The 23,493-nt window shown below is 40.7% G+C and overlaps 1 protein-coding gene across 1 annotated transcript; it reads right to left on the reverse strand.

The window, feature by feature from the left end:
* Positions 1 to 47: 47 nt before the first annotated feature.
* On the reverse strand, positions 48 to 22,817 carry LOC116727222 (neurabin-2-like). The gene is made up of 11 exons (XM_032574499.1): positions 22,684 to 22,817; positions 20,983 to 22,469; positions 7,680 to 7,812; positions 6,275 to 6,395; positions 5,456 to 5,560; positions 4,044 to 4,176; positions 2,971 to 3,123; positions 2,803 to 2,856; positions 2,454 to 2,683; positions 1,684 to 1,780; positions 48 to 1,332 (listed from the first exon to the last, which is right to left on the reverse strand). The coding sequence occupies exons 2-11, from the start codon at positions 22,348 to 22,350 to the stop codon at positions 1,282 to 1,284; spliced, it is 2,445 nt and encodes an 814-aa protein (XP_032430390.1). The 5' UTR covers positions 22,351 to 22,469; positions 22,684 to 22,817; the 3' UTR covers positions 48 to 1,281.
* Positions 22,818 to 23,493: the final 676 nt, after the last annotated feature.

The raw sequence follows: 23,493 nt of genomic DNA on the forward strand, positions 1-23,493 counted from the left end.
AACATACAATGCAAAGCGTGTGCACTGTACAAGCCTTAATATTATGAAAATAGTCATAACCATGCCTGTTTTTTTTTGTTGTTTTTTTTTTTAAATTAAGTAATCCTAGGTTTTGTTTTCATAACCACCCTCATCTACTACTCGGTTTTAACATGACACAGTACAGCTTCGTCTATTCGATTACCTTTTTCTTTGCTTTTGTCCATTTTTTTTTCTTGACTACGTTATAAATATTACGCAATTTGAAAATATTGAAGTCTGACCTGAAACTATACAAACATACTGCAATGACAGGTGACTGCTTCAAACGGTGCATGAACCGAAAACAGGTAAGAAACCTGGCAGTGTTTTTCCATGTGCTACACGCGGTGGTTGTCAAGTGCAGCTGCTGGTTCGAGACGAAAACTTCTCTGCTGGTAACGACTTTGGGAAAGGACAAAAAAATAAATAGAAATGTTCCCAGTCTGGTAATGGTTCAGGTATCAGTAATTCCAGTTACACAAGTCCTTAGCAACGTCCATCTGGAGGGAAAAACAGATCCGTTGTCACCTGTGGCACAGAAGTTGCAGGTTTGTTTCGTGTGGTACCTCTTCTAAAGACACAAGGGGATGGAACCGGAGGAATGATCGCTTGTTGATGGGTTTTAGTGTGTAGAAAATACACAAACACTTCTGGAAAGTAGGCAGCAAGGTTAGGTGACGAGACACCTAAAAGAAGGTTACTGTTACTACGGTTTAGAAATCATGTCCCACTCGTTCTCTTCGTTCCGTCGGCGTGTTGCGCCGCGGCTTCTTCGGTGCAAACTCCTTCCTTCGTACCACATCTCTATCACGGAAAATTTACAACAACCTTCCAAATCTCGGTTTATATTATGTTAAATGTTGTCCACATTAAAATTTTTTACAAACCAAACCAAAAAACACACAGCATCACATCTGTACAAAAACTGAGAGAAAAAAAAGGGTCACAAAAAGTAGGTAAAAACCAAAGAAAGGGTTTTTGTTTTTGGCAATTAAAAGCAACAGCTTGGTCTGTCACAAAACAACAAATTATGGGTAAAAACAAACTGAAATAAAAGGAAAAGGTACATTTAGAGCTCATCAGAGTCTATGCTTGTTGCGTTTTGTCATTTTAGTGAACGGTAACAAAAAAAATGGGGGTAAGAGGGTTAAATGGCCGAAACACAAAGCCTGAGGACTCGGTGTACGACCGGGCTCACGATAGAGACAAAGATACCCTGCAGTTCAGTTCATCAGGTTAACATGGAATGAAAAAGGGCTTTTATAAGGGCTCAGATTTAAGCTCCTCCACTCTGACCTCCAGGTCAGCCACCTAGAAAAGAGAAGAAGAGTCGTTTAGAGAACAGCTGCTGCAGAGATACAGTTCCTGTCTTAACAAAAAACAACAAAAACAGATTTATTTATCAGCTTGATTAGACCAAATGGTAAGAGACATTGAAATTACTTCTGTTCAGTGCTGACATTGTTTCAAGTGATTTTTTTTTAACTTTTGTTCAAAGCATAGAATTTGAACAACAGAGTTTCTTCTTCTTGCGTTTTAATAGCTCAGTGGATTTGCAAATGATAACAAATGTAAAAAGAAAACTCTTATATTAATTTGAACTTTTACATGTTTGTATTTTGTAATTACATTAATGACAAAGCTTAAACATTACTCACATACCTGTTCCTGAAGTTGTCCCGACTCCTCCTTCAGAAGAGATGCCTCGGCTCCAACCTGCGCACAACGCTGGGTCTCCTTCTTTAGGTACTCAATCTCCCTGTTTGAGAAATCAGAGCAAAGGACCAGGCATAAACACCTTTGGCATATTTGTGTAAATAGTTTTAAAATAATTAAGCAGTAGCATAGCCTTGTACTCAGATGTTTTAAAAATTAAAATCCAACTTTTTATTAGAGCGCATGTATCCAGTGAGGGGGAAAAAAGATCATAAAAAAAATATATTAGTAGTGCCACAAATATTGACCTCCGATATTGTACCCTATACAGAGATCCAATAATATTTCGGTTTTATTCTTTTTCAGATCACATATCTAATTTGTCAGTTTTAAAAATAAAAATAATAGACTTTTAAGGGGGGAAAAAAATCCTTTCTGGGAATCAGAAAGGATCCCCAGAAAATATTTTTATTTTTCCCCACAAAATATGAAACAACAAAGTACTAAAGTTGGCTTTCAATTCAGCAATGTGAAAAAGAGCTATTTCATTGCTTTTTGGCTTCTGCATAAGATTTCAATATTTGAGTCATGTGGCCTCTGATGCATCATGTTGCAAAAATTCAGACAATAAACCAAATCCAGTCCAAGAAGGAAGCCAATGAATGCCAATTTAAGATGACAAAAGGTCTCAAAGTAAAAGGGTAGATTTTTTTCCCACATTTTTTTAGTGAGTGTTTATGCTACTTAAGTGTGTGCATGCGTTCACACTGTCTTACTTCTGCTGATACTCCTTGATCAGCCGCTTGGCTTTGCTATATTTGCGCTCCAGGGCCTGATACTGGGCCTGCGTCTCCTTCAGGTGCTCATCCACAGCCTGACACAGGCTCTGCGCCTCCATCCAGTAGCCCTCCAGCTTCTCCATCCGCTCTTTGTTCTCCTGCAGGGTCTGCTCCAGCTGAGCCTTGTCCATTCGCCAGCGCTGCTTCTCCTGCTCAGCGTGGTGCAGCTGCAGGGACGAATATAGCCTCCATTTCAATAAACCAACCAGGCTTTTACCATTATAAATGCTGCTGTGCATAGAATTCCTCTGGTTTAATGTGAAGTCATGTTAACCGTCAGTCTCACCTTTCTCTTCAGCTGCTGGATCTCCGCCTGAGTCACAGCATGCTTTATCTGGAGCTTTAGCAAGAAAATGAAATGAATTTTTAATACTTGTGTTACTGTCACGCACCAGAGTGGAGGTGAGCTGTGATTACAGATGAAATCTCCCACTTCACGGTATTCATCTCTCACCTCTTTATATTTGTGGGCGAGCTTCTCAGGATCCGTCTCCAGAGGCGACATGTCCTCGTTCTCCGCCAGGTCAAACACCTCGATGGCGCTGGGATACGGCGGGCTGGCCTCGTCGTCCTCATCCTCTTCCTCATCTGTGCCATATTCACCACCCTGGAGGCACACAGAAAAGTTTATTTTCAGCTGGAAAATGAAAGTAGAGAAATCCTTACTTTCCATCTTACTGTAAGTTAAATTATACTTTATAGTTAAGTTGCAGTCAAAGTGTGGAAAATTGTTATTCCCAAGAAAAGAAATCTAAATTTGTTGTTCAATGTTCAGACAAAATTGTATATCCATGTAGTGACTGTGGATGTCCACTAGATGGGGTGCAACCCCAACGATCCTTCCTGCCTTCTAAATGTACCATTCTGCTTTTCAAGAACCTCCCTTTCCTCCATCACTAATGCAGACGGTGAGCACGGTCCTAAAAGAACCTCCCTGTCCTGTCCTACAAGCAAGCCAAAGACCATTAACCACAGATGTTGTTTTCATAAAAAACCCAATAAAAAACAAAAAAAAAAAAACAGAGAATGTTAAAGACCTCATTTTAAAATCACAAAGAGCTTTTGAGGACAAAATAATCTGAGTCATCCCTGATTTGGCTCTATTTCTGAGCTTAGCTTACTGCTTAATCATGTGTTATATCGTAGATGATCTTAATGGATGAATTTCATAATCCTATCCGAAGTTGGATTTTGTTTCTGGGCAGCCTATAAAGGTCAAATTAGGGCTATTATGTGATCCATATATGTAGAAGTTTTTCAATAGTCAGGGACATTTTCTTTCATGTATTATTTCTAAGCAAAACCCAACACCTGACAGCAGCATTTTAGAAGCTCGGAACTGCAGAAATATGGGAATAAAGTTGAACACAGATCGGATTGTACCCGATTCTCTCATGTTTTTATGCCAAATTTCCATGTTTTGCTGCTTCAAATTTGCCAGATTATCAAACTTTAAGTCAACGGATGGCAAATACTTCTGGAATTTATGGAAAAACTGAGATGTACGTGCGTGTGGATGTATCAAACCTCTTGTTCATCCATGTATTGGTTGTACCGTTGCTCCATCATTTCCCTCTGCCAGCGCTCCTGCTCCAGGGTCTGCTGGATGAGCTGGGCCACTTCGCTCTGCTCGCCCGGCTTCTCTCGCCCAATCACAAACCTGTGATCGCACACTCATTGATAAGAAATCTGACAGCATAACTACTGATCAGGAACACTTTAGAAGATGACCCAAAACGCACATTTACTAGAGGTGGATCAAGAGTTTTGGATAAAATTGTCCTTGAAGTTAATAATGATATGAAATTGTTCTTTGTTATCAACAAGGAGGTTTAGAACTGTCTCTTTAAAGACTAAAATAGCACTTTCCTTATATGGTAAACTGCTATAGCTTCCTGAATTGGTGCAGTAAGATATTATTGAAGTCAGACATTTCCTTCCTGTTTACTACCAAACAATGATCTTGTCTCTGGAGCAACGCTCTGCAGTTTCTAAGATCAAACCCTCAACTCTGCCTGTCTTTCAGTTCATTACAGAGGATATAAGATGCCTGACAGAGGTTCACAAATCTCTGTCAAATTAAAGCCGAGGCTACATTAACCCGTCGCAAAGCAACAGATGGCCGTTGAGCCAGCCTCTGTCGTCTTTTAATTTTCTGCAGCGTTTACGGGTAATTAAATGCTCACAAACACGCTTCCTGTCCCGCTCCATTAGTCTCGTTGACAGTTTGTTTTTTTTTGTTTTCCCTGAATAGACCCTGAGCTTCGTGAGGCCCTCCACTGCCACTGCAGCAGATCCATAATGTATGAGCTGATCCGTAGAGGTCTCCGATCTTTATAAGTCACATTACACTAACAGTTATCCCAACAGCACTGGCCACAAAAATAAATAAATAAAAAAATCTCCTGAATTATGAATGAGCCTAAACAACAAAAGGTGCTCACAGAACTCCAAAGAGCAAAAAGCTGCAAATAGCCTCCTGGCATTTGAACCTGACACTTAAGATCCAGACTGTATTTGCTGATGATAACAGTGTTTTCTGTAGCTGTAGCTTGGAGACTTTTAGCTTTATTCAAACTGTCCCTAAAATGGAGCTCTTTAAACCCAGAAGGCTATAATCACGACTCTGTCAGAGTTGCAATATAAATCTCCAGTCTGGTTAAATGAATGGGCGGGATGTGGGAGAAGTCATTTCTGTTCTGGCTGCGGGTAAATATATCAAAATGAAACCGTCTGCTAACAGAAGAACGCTGGATGTCAAGTGAAGCTGTAAAGAATGTCCCGGTCGCGGAGAATGCCTCGCAAAAAGCCACAAGAGCGGCATCCTCCCAGTTTCATCCTCCCAGTGATAAACGCTGACCATTTCATCCTGTAGCCTGGACAGAGAACTGGGTCACAACAGGCCCGATTAAGGCAAGGTTACTAAAAACGCCTCTTACTTGACAGTTCCTGAGGTGTTCCTGAGTACGGAGGCGGCAAAGCTTTGGGTGACTCCCACCAAGCTGGTCCCGTCTACCTCCACAATCAGGTCGTTCACCTGGATCCTGCAGAGACATTTCAGCGGGTTTACAGAAAATCGCTTAGAAAAACTGATTATGGTCAACTGCCTGATAAAACCACGAACGCTAAACATTTGTGGGCAACTTTTCGCAGCAAAATATAGAAATATTTGCAAAAGGACAAGCGCGACTTATCAACACAATATTATATGTTGATGCATTGTTTTCTTCCGAATATATTTGACCTTTTCAACCTTCTGAAAAAGTCGTGGAGAATTGTTTTCTCCACGTTGCCTTGTTCATGTGAAGAAACATGTTGATGTGCAGATTTAAAGCAACCAACTGCGTCGGCTTTGTTTCTGCTGGTGATAAGCTGTGTACATCACATTAATATCTAAATGAACAACATTAAAATGAGACAAACTCACAACTAATCAACACAGTTAATAAAAAAAAATAATACATATGAGTTGACATTTTATATCTCCAGGCTGCTTCATACTCCCCACGGTTTAGTTTTTTTTGATTCATGAAATCTGGCATTTGAAACTATAAATTATTTGAGTGATTTGCCACTTATATTAAATAAATGAAAAGTGTGTTTGGATTAATCAGATAATTAGAACGTTTGTTGTTTAGACTAGTAGATTAATCAAGTTCATTAAAAAAATGATCTATTTATATCAATCTAATAAACTTTTAAAGAGATTGTTGTAGATTGAGTAACTGATTAACCGAATGATTAGATTAATAACTCACCTGCCGTCCCTGTGTGCTGCTCCTCCTTCTGTCACCGTCTTCACAAAGATGCCCAGTTTCTCCAGGCCCATGTCAGCCCCTGCGCCCATCCCGATGATACTGATGCCCAGGCCGTCTCCATCTGAAAGGGAGGATCAAACCAATAATTACTAGAGCCTCTACTATAACACATGTCAACAAGATTTTGGTTTGGTCTTTATCTGGTAGTAAGTTTGCTGTTAAAATGTCTTTGTGCTTCAGACTTTATGGTGCTTTGTAGTCTTCACAAGGCGCCTTGGCCTTCGGAAGAGGAACAGGTTCACAGTGGAGCATATGGTGCTTTTCCACATGTTTATTCTTTGTTTCACGCCACACCTACCTAAAGCATTTGTTGGCAAAAACTAAATATTAGTCTCAGCTCATGAAAGCCTAAGGTTACAGGTATAATCACAATGGCAATTAGCAAAGTCCAAATGTTGATGTTTGTGATGATAGGACAAAAAAGGCTTTTTCTTAAATCTCTAACACTTGCCAATTGGTTGTCATGGAGACTCGGTGACCCCCAGCACACTCCTCTGCAGCTCCCCAACAACGAGCTTTAGGGATTTTTTTATACCCATTATATTATTCTGCTGTACTAAATGTATTAGTAGCGTTAATGGAGACTTCAAAATTCTGAAACAAACTAAAGATATCATAAATAAATGCATAAAATCAAAATATTTGTGATGAAATAAAAAATAAAGGTAAGCGTGATGCAATAACATAATATAAAACATGGTAAATTACAGTATAAACATTGCACTTTTAAACAAACACTTTACCTGATCATGGTTTAATTCAGGACTGAGCCTGATCTGACCTTTTCACTTCAGTGATGTCAACAGCCTGACGTCAACATTTGCCGTAAGCCGTGATTTATTTATAGCTGTAATAAAAGGATGCACAAGCTTTTTGTTTTCTTGAGGACAAAAAGAAGATTCGCATCTACTTGAAAGCACGGGGGTACGTCTCATTTACAGTTTCCCTGGTGCAGAAAGTGCACACAGCTGCCTGCATGTTGTTACACATGCTATCACTTAAAACATGCCTGCAACAGAAAGCTAAACATAGTCCTGCATACATATATTAATGCAGCATAATGTTGAGGGAGAGCTCTCATTGTGCCCCACTGGGGAGCAATTGAAGGAAAGACTTGCGCTAATGCTTCCTCGTGGAAAAGCCGGATGGCTGTCAGAAGGCAGATGGTGAAGACTCCGGGCCTTTTTACATGAGCGACAACAATTAAACCCTCCTACTGAAGATGACATAGTGTTTTATGATTTCTTATTAAACCATCAATCTGGTGCCCGAAGCTGGTCCAAACACCGGAAGTGTTTCACAGCTTTAGAGAAACTTGCTCCCAAGAGTTTAGCGAGGTTAATACCTTTCTCCAGTTCCACAGGAAACAGGTCCAGCCTCTCCACCCGCTTCTCCAGCTCGTACTCTGCCGACGCCGCCATGGGATCCACGTCTTCATTGCGCCTGTCGTAGTCCTCGTTTGGATAGGTGGCAAAAACCTGCAGCGGAGGCAAAGATTGGATCAGTCATAACCAGATTTATAACTTTCTGGGTGAGTCTGTCACGACATTAAACCCACTGATACAAATTTAAAGACAAAAGGTGTCCATGACAACAGCAGATGATGAGGGAAGGTTTTCTGATGACCCATTTTGGTCAAGTCCCAACAAATGTCACGCCATTTGTTGGGACAAATGGCGTGACAGTAGACTTTAGAATACTTAGGCATAAAGAGGGGTGTGTGGTCTAAATACCTAAATACCTCTATCCAAATGTATTTGATTTACCGAGTAAAATTCAAATAACGTTTAAATGTTGATGAATTATTATAACTTTTAAAAATGGATCTCTTTGAAAGATTTAAATACTTACAGAGATTATTATATTTGGATGCCTGAAACCCTGTAGTTAAGAGACACTTGAAAATATCTGTAGTGTTCTTTGAATTTGCTACAACATGTTGACATTAGTTTAGCTTTTCTTTCATTTTGCAGATATAAATGCACAACAATATGGCTTCCAGATCATGAAAAATAACCTGAGTTTGAAGGTGGATGCCTCTTTCTTTGTGCAGCTGTGCAGTGTTCTCACTTTCTCATCTGAGTTCACACATTTCCTCCAAATATAGTAACTGATAATGAAAACCGATTCACTTCCTGTGAACCCTGATGAGCATTGATACAATTTATGCAGCTTTCAGGCTTTGTAGGTGAAGGAAGTGGAAAAAATGTAATTCACTAAAAACTGAGCATAATTATCAACTAATTTAGTAATAGATTAATGGCTAACTGGAGTATACAGACTCAAAAAGGCCATTTGCTGGAAGAAAAACACAGAGAAACTAATACAAAACTACACCGAAAATACAAACTGTTCAAACATTTTAGGCAATAAAATGTTTATTTTCATATTTTAAAAAGAAATTGAGATATTATTTTCATTTCCATCTTTTAATGTATTGCTAAGTGATTAAATTACAAATCTGCACAATGACATTTTTTATTTGATTAATCATTTGTCAGAATAATCAATAGATTAATCAGTTGTTTAAAAAAACTGTTAAATCAATAGTTCTAGTAAATCGTGTGTAAATTGACTTCTTGAGGAATTTTTAGTTTAATAAATAATGGAAAAGACTGGACCGTTAGTTTACCGAAGTACCGGGAAGAAAATGGAGCCCATGCACTTCTGCATAAGAAGTACCTTTCAACCTGTTTCTTATGTTTGCCAATACTACACATTACGTCATGTTCCAAGATCATCGACCAGATGATGCAGTAATAAATTTATAAAAGTTGATTCACAATTTTTTGATTGACCACCTGGTGTTACATAACGACAAACGCAAACTAAATCAGACAGTATGTCAGGAAGAGAATCGTGGAACTCCAAAAGTTATCTGTGCAATCATTACACATAAAGTACAAAAGCCACAATATCAAACCATTCAGATTGTGTCTCAGAAATGACCGTGTTTCGATGCAAAATGGTTTAATAAAACCTAGAACAGCCACAAAAGATATTTTTAAGTTGACAGATTACGTCATTAAAATAAGGCCTAGAAACCATTATGACAAAAGCAATATAAAATGCTAGATTACAGATTGAGGAGTGGCTTTTGGAGGCATGTCCTGTGATCTGATGACACCAAAAATGTTTAACCTTAATGAGCATTGTTTTCTCTCAAGGTTTTGTCAGCTGTAGTGGTCATTTTTAGCTAATGTGAGACAGGAAATTGGGTTATGAGAGAGGGGAAAGACATGAAGGCAAAGGTCATCGGGCCAAGACTTGAACCCTTGACGGCTGCTTTGAGGGCTAAGGCCTCTGTAGATGGGTCGCACTTTACCCCTGCGCCACCGCTGCACCCGTAATGAGAATTGTTAGTTTTGGAGGAAAAAGGAAGAACCCTGTGAGCCTGAGGGGCATCATGTTTTATGGGTACTCTGCTGCCAGAGAGACGGTTGCACTTCTCAAAATAGATGTGATCATGAAGAGGGAGCATTTTGTGGAACTAGAGAAGCAACAGCTCAAGACACGAGTCATAAAGTTAAATGGACCCTAAGAATACTGCCATGCTAGTCGCAGAAGATCAACAAATGCAATGTTTTGGAGTGCCCATCACTAAGCTCTGCTCTCAGACTTGAAAAATTTGTGTGAGCAATGAGACCTACAGACCTGAATGTTGCCAAAAGTCCAGGAAATCGTTGAGAGAAGCTTGTCGAAGGATCCCAACATTTTGTTTTGCTACAGATTTCGATTGGGGCTTCCGAACGTGGTCTTAGGTCATCTTTAGTGGAGTCATCTCATACAGCAAGGAGGCTATTATAATAAAGAGTCTGAGATATTCATCTGCTAAGGCAAACAGAAATCACATCCGTTCAGAGGAGTACTGCTGCTGCACTTATAGGCATTAAGGCCTCTTATTGTATAACGGCTTTCGCTAAAATCATTGTAACTCAATGTCAAATGAGGCTGTGGAGATGAAGATGGATGCTGATGAAACGTACAACTGAATCTATAACATGATAATAACATGACCACCACTTTTAATGTAGATCTAATACAATTTACTTTTATCGACTGTTTTGTCAGAGAGATCTGCTGCATTTTCTCGAGGCCTCACAGTTACTTCGTTTCACACCAGTAATCAAACACATAGGAGGGGAGAAAAAAAAAATCAATCACAGGGACTGGAGTAGCTCTCATGTGGACAGAGGCCTCTGTTTTCAGGCCTCAACTTCCCACATTCAGTCTGATTTAACAGCATGACAGTTTACATAACCACCTCCAGCATGTTAATGGGGGCTCTCTGCAGCTGCACACACACACACACCCACACACCCCATACATACACACTCTAACACCGTAAGCCAAATCTTAAAAAGGCTCTTTTTTCCTGTCTTCCGAGGTGATTTCGTATGCAGCACCTTACACATTCAACTCGCAACACCGATTCAGTTCTGGACCTTCTCCTCTCCACAGTCTTCTCAACTTTTCTGTTCACACACTTTGCTCCTTGAAGTGCAAAGTTGTCTTCCTTGATCCTTTTTTTACAGTATTAGTTGTCTAGTACATCATCCAGTAATACAAATTTCAGTGTACAACTGTTTCAAAACTTCATAATATCAGTCATAATTCGGCTTGAGTGAAACAGCCACTTAAAATATCACAACTGAAATCTGTGATACTATTTAGTACAAAAATAAAATATATTTTAAATTTAAAACAGGAGTGTTTGGAAGAAATAACACACTTTATCAAACTGACTATACATTACTTACAGTCTTTTATCCTTGCAGTGTCATATGAGCAATTGGTACCTATCTCGAGCTTCCAATAGACGACTCTCTCCACATGTTGTCTGTTCATCAACGGGGCAGCCCAGAGGGCTAACAACTTTGAGTCCTATACATCACCTTTGCTGAGATAAAAAGCTTAGATAATGAGCCAACAACCTCATCATCCACAAAAAGCAGAAGACCATGATGAACCAGGAACCCTCCACTCCTTGACTACAGTTTGACATCCTGCCAAAGATCACATACAAGATCAGGGCAGCATGGAGACCAAGCTGTGCAGAAAACAGGCTCGAATTGTAGCCAAGAATGTGGAAACAGTTCTTACTTTGGTGACAAAAGGATCAAACTTTAAAATACTGAAAGCCTGCTATTCAAACTCATCTAAGCCTTGGAAGACACAGTTGCAAGCTTTCTCCTTATCCACAAAACTCTAAAATCCCATGACTCAGTCAACAATTCCTCAAAGGTAAAGCACGTCAGAGCTTAACTCTCCATAGATAATCTCTCTATGAAATATTTTTTCATGTTAAGTAGACATAACATGTATCTTTAGTTTTCACGAGTAACTCAAAGAATTAGCTGTAAATGAGTGAGTAAACAGAAACCATCTGAGAATTGTTTGTAAAAACACCTCAAAGATGCTTACTTATCAAGAAGTGATTATTTCTTAGACGTACTAAAGCCATGCTAAACATTTCATACTGTTTCCACTCTTTTTCCTAAATTACGTTAAGCTAATCATCCCTTGGCTACAGTCCCATATTTACTCTGGATGCTTAAGAGAGGCATTAATCTCCTTATCTGCAAGTCGTTCCTGATCTGAGTGCAAACGAGCACAAATCAATCAGTTTTAAAGTCCAACAGTGGTTGCTGTAAAATTAACACCTCATGAATGTCACGTAACAATGATTTAAGAAGCAAAAATGTATTTATAGGTCATAAAACATTTAAACATCTCACCACAAATTGACTAATCAGAAACAGCAATTGATGTTTATAGATTTCACATCAAAATATGGCTGCACATGAACCGTAAACAGACACTGCAGAGGACAGTGTGGGAGCAGCTCTGAAGTCTAATGGCTTTTGATTTAGGTTACCTTTGTATTTGGTCGGATTACCAGAATGTGGATTAAAGACTCGCACGAAACATTCTGTTTCCATCATAAGTAGCATAGCATGAAACAACAACACTGTGGCCTGCATGCTCATGTGGCACTGCTTCGCCTTTTGACTTTAAAGACCAACAGGCCACAGCTGGTGGCTCCTGTTGCCCTCATTTCACACTGCAAAGGACCAAACAACCAGGAGGCTCTGCTGCACACTACGTGGCACTGGAAACATCCAGCATTGGATGGGTGCCGTAACCTCATGCCAAGGGAAAGTTCAGGAGTGGTGCTAAGGAGCAAGCAAGGAAAGAATCCACATAGGCACAGAGTTAACACTTTCACTGCCAAGAAGATGGATCGTCTTCCTTCTTATAGACGGTTATCCCACTAATGGCATACTATCTAATTAAGGTCCAATGTCATGTAACCTCCCTGACCTAACCTAAGCTTGATGAGTAGTAGATGAACTCCTCAACTAAGCATGGCGGATGCCTTTAGGAGATAAACATTGGGATTAAAGGCAGTGTGGTAGAGGCAGAGGGGGGTGGGCAGGGCTGGAGAAGGACACCGTTCCAGTTGTGGCAGATAGTAGGTCAGAGGAGCTAACAGATGGCCAGGAAACTCCCTTCCGCCCTCCCTCCCTCCCTCTGCTGCCGACTGACTGGGATGTCCTACTAAAGCTCTGAGGGCAGCAAGCTAGAGCCTCTCCCCAGCTAACAGATTGTGACTATAAAGAGCACACACTTGGGGCTCTAAAGGATATCAAAGGCAGTCAGAGGTGACATATACCACCGACTGGAAATGGTGAAATGATAGACAAGCTGTTGAAGCGTCTGCTCTGCTGGTTCTATCATACTGGCCCTCAGGCAACAACTGGGTGACACACTGGTGTTAACTATGGAGGCTGTAACTCCCACCCCCATTCCCCACAGCCCACAGCTGCATGTCGACTGCTGTGTCTCTTTCCCTCGCCACTCCAAATCATGTCTAATTTTGGATTTAGCCAATGGGGTGTGTGGAGGTGGTGCCATTCTGTAACAGAAAGCTCTGCAGCAACATTTGTCTCTGATTAAAACTATTAATTATATGTATCCTGCCTTTGCACCTCGATAGGTAAAGCAAACTGAGTAAATAACCATGTAAAATGGGAGATATTTTAAATCTTCCCTTAATTGTAACCAGTCTGCTTTATGGTGTCAGAATGGATGCTTAAGTTGCCAAGCACTCCTATTGTTAACATGTTCGATTACTGCTTCCCTTCCCAGGACCGGTTAAATAACCACCAGGTAAATGTTTCCAAATCCCAATAAAACTGGAACTTAATCCAGATTCTGGATGTGTGCGGCTCCAGGTGCTTCACATTGGGCCAATCTATTCTTGCCAATGCAACTGAGACGGAGCATGTCAAATAACGGCTGGATAGCATCAAAGCTCATGTATTTTGGCAAGACAGCCATTGGTCAATGTTTGGGCTGACATCATAGTACAATAACTGACCTCAAATCTGTAGAATGAATTTTTTTAGGGCTCAACACTTGTGAAAAAAATAGCTGAATAAATATTCAGCAATTTATCCAGAAATGCTTTTATCCTACATCTTCTTTTTTTTTATCTCTAGAAACTAAAATGCTTTAATTGTAAGCGCCATTTATTTTGTATCAATCAATAAAGGATGAACCAAAATTTAATATCAATCTGAGGAAATGTTAGGATGACCCACCCTTTAATAGGTTGTGTTATTCCTTTTGGCTGAAATACCTTCAGTGAGGTACCTTACAGTCTAGTGACTTGAATCTGGCAACTTTACAGTCAACCAGCCAAGATCGGACATCAGCCCATAAAATGAAAACCACAATGAAAAAATCGCAGTAGGCCAAACTTCTAAAGGACACGCCGATGCAACACCTTGCTGCTAAAATTTTTACAGAATGAAAAAGAGTGAGACTGAGCCACGGTCTAAAGTTTATGAAAATAACTTTATAATTACTTTGTTTTGACATAAAGTGGATTCCATTTAACTCCAGAGCTGTCTGATGCGGATTGCTCTATCACACACAGTGAGAGGCTCTGATAAATAATGAACGATCACAGAAAGACTTCTGAAGGATCCTTACTCTATAGTTGCCTTAAATGAATGAATGATTTATAGTCTAAAACAAAACAGCAATTCAAAGCTTTTGTCTCTCAAATATTAAGTTGGACGCAGCTTTAATTTTTTTAAATGGGTCATAAATGACAAAAACGTAACATCTTGTGATGTGATAAACTCCTACATATTGAGGGACGTAACAAAGATTTTGTGACTTTATATTGAGTGTCGTCAAGTAAATGAGATTCGCTTTAATTCCTTTCAGTTGTGTTTTACTTATAGAGACCTTTGTCCAAAAGCCTGGAAGATTTACTCCATTTGTAGATTTATTTGGTGATACTGAAAGACTTAGAGAAGTCGCAATTTTATTTCACCATAACTTTCAAGTTAAGTCGATTTAACTTTCAATTCATTAGGATTTGTTTTGCATTTATAGGTCTAATTCCGGATTGACCTAAACCTGTACTGACATGTCAGAGCTTTACAGAATCAATGTCATTTTTATTTCTTATTATTTGGTTTTCCAGAATATTTTCCATCAGACATTTTTGCCACCCAGGTGTGCTTAGACGTCCAGATCTACAATCAATGTAGGTTAAAAAAAAAAAAACCTGCATAAATGTGACAGAGCTTATAAATATCATATATAATATGCACAATGATATTTATTTTACTTATTGTGATATATAATTGAGGAGACAGAGAAAAGAGGGTTAATTCTGTTGACAATTTGTTTAAAATCAAAACCTATTGTTTAGATTTTAAAGGCAGGTAAGATATTGATTACTGAAAATATACTGGATCCTTATGGTGTGATACCGGTATGATCACAATATCAGGATAATCACACAAATATTGTATGTCATTACATAATCATTTTCATTTAAATCGGAAAAGAAACAATTGTTCTCATTACTGCAAAAGTAAGTTATGTTTGTTTATCACAAGTTGTGTCTTTATTTTGACATTTATCTATATTACTTCATATAATAGGTTTTCCTAATTTTGTGACTCAATTAACTGTCACATGACCAAGCAAAGATCACATAACCGACCTCCTCCACTTCCCCTCAGCCATTTGAGGTCAAAAGGGAGGGGCCATTTGTTGCCTGAAACAAATGGCAACAAGATGGAAATAAATATTGGATATTGATATTGGTCCAGTTTTATTTAACAAACCCATTTCAATATGCTCGTTAGGTTGTTTGAAACCCAGACAAATCTGTTTTATGCTAGGACAAACCTTCCTTAAGCTAACTGACTGGTAGTGTGCAGCAACAGGTGGGGGAGATGGAGCTGGCAATATCTCCAGTCACTTTGGCTTATTCTCTGGCATTTCATTAGAACACTTTATGGCATAGATTTCATGTTGTGAAACCATTTAATACAATCATATACCAAATGCCACAAATTGACCCATGTCTTATCGCACCAAGTTACTTCAAAAAGTTCTTTGTAGCTTCACTAATTAATTTACTTTTTAAAATAACCTAAGTAAAAATAAAAAGTAAAGTAAGAATAAGTTTAAAAACATACTTAAAAGAAAGAAATGCTAATTAATTAACATTGATTTCAAAAAGTCTCTTGAAATAAACCTTTGCCAATTTTGCTACCACAACCGCAGGTTTAAACATCTTCAGAATCAAATGTGGACTTTGACCATTTATAAAGTAGTTTTATGAAAAAAAAAAACTTACTTTAATCTTAAATATGGAAGCATTAAAACCTAAGCCAGGACAAAGTAAGTACATGGCACGTCCTGCGGTTCATTCAGTGTCTCAAATGTGACTAACCAGCGCGTGCACTTTTCCTGACACGATGATGACAGCTTGGACGAGACAGGCCAGCACTCAGACATCACAAGTGAGACATTGCATAACTTGGTTTGTCGCAGTGACCTGAGTGGGTTGCTACATGCAGAAGCGCCCCGCCGCTGCAGGACAGAAAAGTGGGACAGCGTGACCTTGCTGCTAATCTGTCTGATCTCCCACCCCTCCTGCTAGTGAGTAACGCACTCCAGGAGATGCTGCGGAGTCCAAAGTAACAGACAGTTTGGGGATATTGGGACATATGGTGATTACATTACCCCTACCCGGGCAATCCTTCACCTGCTGATTTGTGTGGCTACAAATGACCAAAATCTCCATTAAGGATTTCCTGTGTTTCGCGGATTGTGGCTGCAGCCCATACAAAACACCCCCCTCCCCCCCCAAAAAAACGAGAATTTATTTTTATGAATATGAAGTTACTTTTTGTTGTTGGGACAGTTTCATGTGGGCAGCACAGTACAAAAAAAAGTTTCAGGGTTATTCTGCTGTATGAGAAATAAATCTGATTATTTCTAGTTTGGAGGGAGTGCAGCACAAATCCAGCAAAGATCATCTGTTTTGGGGTTTTTTTAGCAGAAAGCTTTTGTTATACAGTGTGATAGAGAATTAAGTTGCAACCTTCCAGGACACTTCAACCAAAACTTTTATGGATAAAGCAAATATTTTTCATGGATGGATGGAACTTCTAGACCGTGAGAAAGGTAAAAAAAAATGTTGGGAATTACAAATATGTTTTCTATGCTTGTCAAGACCTGAAAAATGCTTTTAATCCAATTCCTATCCCCAAACCTAACCACCCAAACCGCATAGGAACCTGTGAAGAAGGAGGAAGTTACATCAAACAAGCCGAGAAAATAAATAAGACATGAGAGGAAGCTTCAAGTGGGCTTCAAGGAGGCGGCCGTCAAAAGCCAGGCGAGTCTGTGACGGTAACAATGCTGCTATTTTTACAAGCAGTAGCAGCCGTGGTGACAGAGAGCAAAAGGGAGAAAAGAAAAAGCGAGTATGAGAAGGAGCAGAAACAGAGCTGAATGTGATCACCACCCAAAGCAGATTTTCTGTTTTTGTTTTTTTTTTTTCAATTTTAGAGGACAGAGAGGGATGTTCAGAATAAAAACAGGGACAAGAGACAGACTTTGACCCATTCACCAACCATGACCACCACAGCACTTGAAATGTGGCTAAAAACTGACTGGTTACGCATTGCAGAAATATGCACTAAACATGGGTGCTTCCTGTTTAGGAGAGAAACAAAGTGACAGTCGGACTTATAAAGCGACGTGACATTTGATCTGCATAATGACGCCCCTCCCTTTTGACCTCAACACCCTCCCTCACCCGTCCTTTTACTTTCATCCACCCTCACATCAGTCTCCATAACAAAAGGCCACAGTGATTCAGTACAACAGTTCTCAGTTACTCCCCAGTGACCGCAGCAGAGCCACAATCAAATTCAGATTTCCATTTTTAAAAATCATGTTTTTGAAGACACATCATACCAAATTTTTGTTTCTCCTCTCTAATGCATCATTAACAGGCCCCTCTTTAGGTTGCCTTGGACTTTCTCAACTCAACCGCCAAAGGAAGCCAACATCATTGAACCAACAAGTACCAGCAACTCCGATGGTCAGAATGACATATGCCTTGTAGAAAACAGTATGTTTTTTAATGCTCCGGCATATTCAGGAGAATATTTGGACTCTCATTGGGAAAGCAGGATAAAACCCAAAAGCCTATCGTGGCGTGATACCAGTGTGACGATAAACGTGACAAACTAGAATGTCTTGTGCTCGTCGTAAGAAGTGACGTTTTTCCTGCCTTCCAGTCAACGGACTGTGTTATGTGACCCCAATAGTTCTGCCCTGACTACCATTGTCCTGTGGACCTACCACTGAAAGGAGCCCAGGAATAGTGCAAATTGGTTATGGGCCTGTTTTACAATGGAAACAGACAAAATAGTGACGCAAACCACACCAACCCATGCCATACCAACCCGGTTCGACCACACAACATGCTGCCAGAGCTACAATAGGATAGAATAAAAATTTAGTTTACATCTAAGCTTATCCGTTTTAAAATATGTGGCAGGAATTGAAAACTGATGTTCGCAGAAACGATGGGACTGAGCTTGAGCAGTTTTTGCAAAGCGAGTGAGAAAATATCCACTTTCCAGATGTGAGGATGTATCATTTAGAGGCTTAAAATGCATGTAAGATCAGATTTTTATTTGCAAAAAAAGACTTCAAATACCATGTCCTTTCATTTCACAATTATGAACTACCTTGGTTGGCCTGTCAGATAAAATCCCAACAAAATACACTGACATCTCAGGTTGGAGTGAGACAAAATGTGAAAATGTTCAAGGTGCGTGAATACTTTGACAGGCTCTGTGGGGTATAATGGTCGACATGCGTTATTTTTAAAACAGAATCATCACAATTAATTCCTAAAAACCTGGGTAGACTGTAACAAGTGAGAAGAGGTAAAGGAAAACCCTTTATTGTAGTACTTAAATCCCAGATGTTTCAAATATCCCATTTTGGGGACTAATGCTAATGCGGAGTTTTCTATTCAGCCATTAGATGTGATGTTATATTTAGATCTTCCCTTGAGGCATATGTGGCTAATGTTGCAATAAGTGTGCATCATCACTCATCAGTTATTGCAAAAATTGATATAAAATAAGAGTAACAGTGCAATGTTGAGCAATGTGCATCTACAGGGGAAAAGAAAAAATCAACAGTAGCTCTTGACTGGAGTCCCCATGATGAGGAACAGTATGAGACGGCTCTCTGTGACGGAGATGCGTGTGATGCACAGAGTCAAGGCTCACTTTGCCTGCCAGAGTCTCTGCATACCCAGAGCTCGAGGCAGGGCTAGAGAAAAGTCTGATGCTCCTCTTCGGATCATTACACCGCCGCCACTAAACAGAGAGATGCTTTGAGTCAACGCTCCCGCCCCCTTCTCTCTGTCTTCGGCCTCTTCAATTTTCTCATCTCACTAGCCTGGGCAGAAATTGCATTCTTCTTTCTTACACCAAAAAAAATAAATAAATGAAAAAAAATACTCTCTTCACCCTCACTTAACTCCCCATAAAGGGACTTTTATCTTCAACTGCTATGAATTTATGTCTTTAAATATGCTGATAGCTACCCAAGTCTTTTTCGATATTTGTTTTAGCAGGTTTATTTACATTTTATGTAATATTTTTAATGAATTCTATAAACTGTATGGAGTTTTTTTTTAGGTCATGTCAGTTGATATTTCAAACTTGAATAAAACTCACAATAAAATAAAAAATTATTTCTCTTGTCTTTTCAAAACATAAATACCCAACATTATATAATTGCTTTTATTTATAGCATAAAAAGCAGCTGTTGTTAATGCTACTGCTGAAGCAACAAAACATAGATTTTTTTTTTTTTTAATTATGACAAAATTATCAAAAACATTCATTTATTTTGTTGGCCTACATGGATTTCAAATTCTCTTGAAAGCTAGGCCTGCAAATTCTTTTTATTTATTTATTTTTTGTTCACAGCAGGAACGCAGAGCCATCTCTAAGCACCTAGCTAGTATGGTTTGTGGATTTCATTGCGGTGCTGATCCCAGTGTTGGAAAAAAATCAAAAGGTCAGCATCTGTTCGAGGGCGGGAGAAGCTGAGCAGGTTCAGTAAAAATGCTGACAAAAGCTCTAATTAGGACTGTAGCCCAGCAGATTACCGCCAAGGTCGTACGCCACATACTTTCAGGAAATATTTAACAACCAGGCCAAGCATCATGACCAAGGATCCTCTCTATTGTGCAGTTTTGAGCTCCAGGTGGGGCAAACTGTGATGCACTTGTGTATTCAGACACCTTTCCGTTGGAATCAGCATCAAGTTCTGTCGAGTCAGACAAACACCACGAACCTCAGCATACAGGGAGCTCCTCACTCTGGCTGCAGTTGTGACCAGGCTCTGACCTGCACGCTGCCTATTCTCCCATACACAACGTGACATGACGTACAAACACTGCTTCATCAGAGCTCGTAACACAACCTGTATTTGCACCCCATCTCCATAGACGGTTCTGTCTGCTACCGTCTGGAATGAGGTAGCATTCTGGAATTCTGATTGACCCAGTCAATCAGAATTTCCAATTTTTTAATCGATTAGTTTAATTCCTCAAGCTTTTAAAGCACAAATCTGGAGAAAAAAAAAAGGTTTTGGCCTGAGTTGATGGAATTAATAACATATTTCTTTAATAAAATAGTTGTATTTGTTTGTTTATTGTGCTATGTAAATGAAACTAAATTCATTTAAATATTTCAGATAATCAAACTTCTATTGATGGACAAAAAAGCTGGGATATCTTTGATATGAAAAGTTGTTTGATCTGAAACCTTTTTGATATGATTTGCCACCTTCAGTGTAAAACGGCATAGTTCATATTTGCATTAATTTTTTTTAATTATTTGATAAGTATCAAATCTACACTGTCAAAAACAAGCTCCCACATGCACATATATACCTCTGATCACATCACAGAAAATAAACCGATCCGCTTTGTTACGATTTCCCACTTGGTCGTTAAGGCTTTTCCTTCAGAATTTACTGTAAGTCAAATCTGTCACCTGATCACTTCAGTTTATGTCTGTAAACCAAAAGAACATTTTGCAGACTCCTGCAGTTGAAATTCATACAGTATTCCCCAAATGAGTTTTAGTGTCAGTGTGCAATTTCTAGTGAAACAGAAATACTTGAAAACACTGGGCTGCGTCTATGAAAATAAAAGTAAGCCTCTCTTTCTGATTGAGGTTATTTCTGCTCACTAGGTGTTTCGGTGCTGCGTCCCTCCTCACCTTGATGGGCTCTAAGCTGAAGCGGATCTTCCTGGACGGGGGCGGGTCCTCCTCAACGGGAAGGCCAGGAATCTCCACGCAGCTGGACTCAGGCTCATAGCGCTCATCGCCCTCCTCTTCCTCTCCCTCCTCTTCCTCCTCGTCCTTCTGGCTTTCCCCGTAATCGTCCCCCATGGTGCTGCAGGTGCTTATGTTTGTGAGGTCACGTTCCGACTTGTCGTCCCTCTGAGTCCTGTCGTCGTTCTCGTCTTCCTTCTCCTCCACCTGCGCCAGCATCTCGTCGGTCTTTGGAGAACTTTTGACCTCTGCAGCATCTTCTCCGTTCTCCACATACCCGTGGAGGTCGCCTGTGCTGTTGAGCCCCTTGGCCCCAGGCAGATTTTCATGTTGGACAATCTCTTTGGCCTCCACACCCACATCCACAACAGTCTTTTCTCTTTGCTCAATGGACTCTCCTACATTACTTGAATGTTCCGCGGTGGGACATTTGCTAGCACTCTTGCCTCCATTGATGCTTTCGGATGGAGGCGTGACCCTTCCTCTAAGGCCCCTGGGCGCCCCCTCTCTGCCCTTCTGATTGCTTATCTCTTCCTCCTGGTGGCCTGATGCAAAGGCACTGACCCTCTTGGTGATTATCTTTGAGTTCAACACCCCCACCTTGGTGCTGACCCCCCTGGAAGGGAGCGGCGGTGTGGAGGAGAGCCGGTGAAGGTTGTTCCGCAGCTCAGCCGCCCTCTCAAACACAGCACTGAGCTGGCTCACCGTAGGGGACACCGCCTCGCTGGTGTCCAGGCTGTCCAGGGACTCTGTGCTGCCGTTAAAGCGAGACACCATGTCCAGCCTGCCATCCTGGAAGGCCGGGGTCTTGTCGGTCTTCAGCAGCACCCGGGTGGTGCTCAGCTTCTCCAGCCTCTCCTGCTTCTCCTGCTGCTGCTGCTCGAAGATGCGGCGGGTCTCCTGCAGCTTGGAGTAGCTGGGCGACGAGGCCCGCTGGTGCCCGTTCTCGGCTTTGGGGTCGAACTTGTTGACGCGCTCGGACACGGTGGAGCCGAGCTTCAGCAGCGCGCTGTGGTCCACGTTTTCATTCAAGCTGCCGGCTCTGGGCAGGGACAGCCGCACCGTCCTGGCGCCGTCCTCCGCCTCCACGTCGCCCCCGGTCGTGGTCTGCATCTGCTGGAACATGTTTTTAATGCGGTGCACGTTGGAGCCGTACCTGCGGCCCCGGGGGCCATCCTGCATGTCCCCGTTGGCGGCGCCGTCTTTGACCGGCTTCAGGGCCTGCATCCCCGCCTCGTACGCGTTCCTGTGTGGGGACGGGCTCCTGAGCGTGGAGCTGGTGCTCTTGGATGTGGATTCGGTCTTCATCATGTTCGGTCAGGCGTCGCGACGGATGCTCAGCGACCTCATGTCTCCCTTCCACTCCCCTCCCAAAATCTGTTGTTCCTCCACCCGGCGGCGGATCCCAGCGAGGTGGCGCCCAGCCCGGACTAAACACAAACAACAGATCGCATCAAAGGCCTGCCTGCATCCGCTGCAATTGTCAGAGAAAGTGAGCACGATGCATCTGTCAATAGCTCGCATGCAGACACGATGCAAACCTAAACCTCCTGGATATCTGCAGTAATCATTCAGATATTTGCACGGGGAGAATAAAGCGGAGATGAGCGGCGGATTTAACACAACTGACGACAGATTGCTTACGTTTAATCCCTTTTTGGAGGCAGCATCATTTTGATCTCTTCATTCTGTGAGCTGCAGATTTCTGGTCCTCCTGTAGCGGCAGACTGCTGCTGCTGCTGCTGCTGCATGCAGGAGGAAGCTTCCGGGTCATAAGGCCCGCCGGTCAGCTCCGAAATCCCCAAACACAAAGGAGTCAAACGCGGAAGGCCTAAAGTGACACAATCTAAAAAAAAAAAAAAAAACACAAATCATTGTAAATATTAATTATGAAAGCCAACAGTTAAATACTTTTATATGTAAATTGCAAGGCAACAAGAACATTTTAATGCTGTTTAAATAAGTTCCCTCTCAATGTCAGTGTTGAGTTGCCACCAAATGGAGCCTAAATGGGATCTGTTAGACATTTCTCAAAACATATTATAATTCTGTTTAATAATTAATGTATTTAAATACTTTTGTTGTGTATTTATTTATTTATTTATTTATTTTATCTTATTTTTTTAAATTAATTAGAACTTGCTTACTTGTTAGATTGTGGTACTTTTGGTTTTCCATAGAACTGTGAGAGAAAACGTCTCATTTATAGGTCTCTCTTGTAAATGAGACAACGACTCTCAGGGGATATTCCTGCATAAATAAATAAAAGATTAAAAGTAAATCAAACACTTAGAAATGGCACCAAGGGGAGGGAGGAGGGGGCGTCGTAGTAGCTACTGGTTTTACTGCGGCCTCCGCTTACAAAACAGGAAAAATGTGAAAGACTTTTAGTGGATACTATTCCTAGATGCTCCAAAGTCCCGTCTGTGGACTAAACCGACGGCGTTAGGACCC

Source organism: Xiphophorus hellerii, chromosome 10, assembly GCF_003331165.1.
Source record: "Xiphophorus hellerii strain 12219 chromosome 10, Xiphophorus_hellerii-4.1, whole genome shotgun sequence".
NCBI lineage: Eukaryota > Metazoa > Chordata > Actinopteri > Cyprinodontiformes > Poeciliidae > Xiphophorus > Xiphophorus hellerii.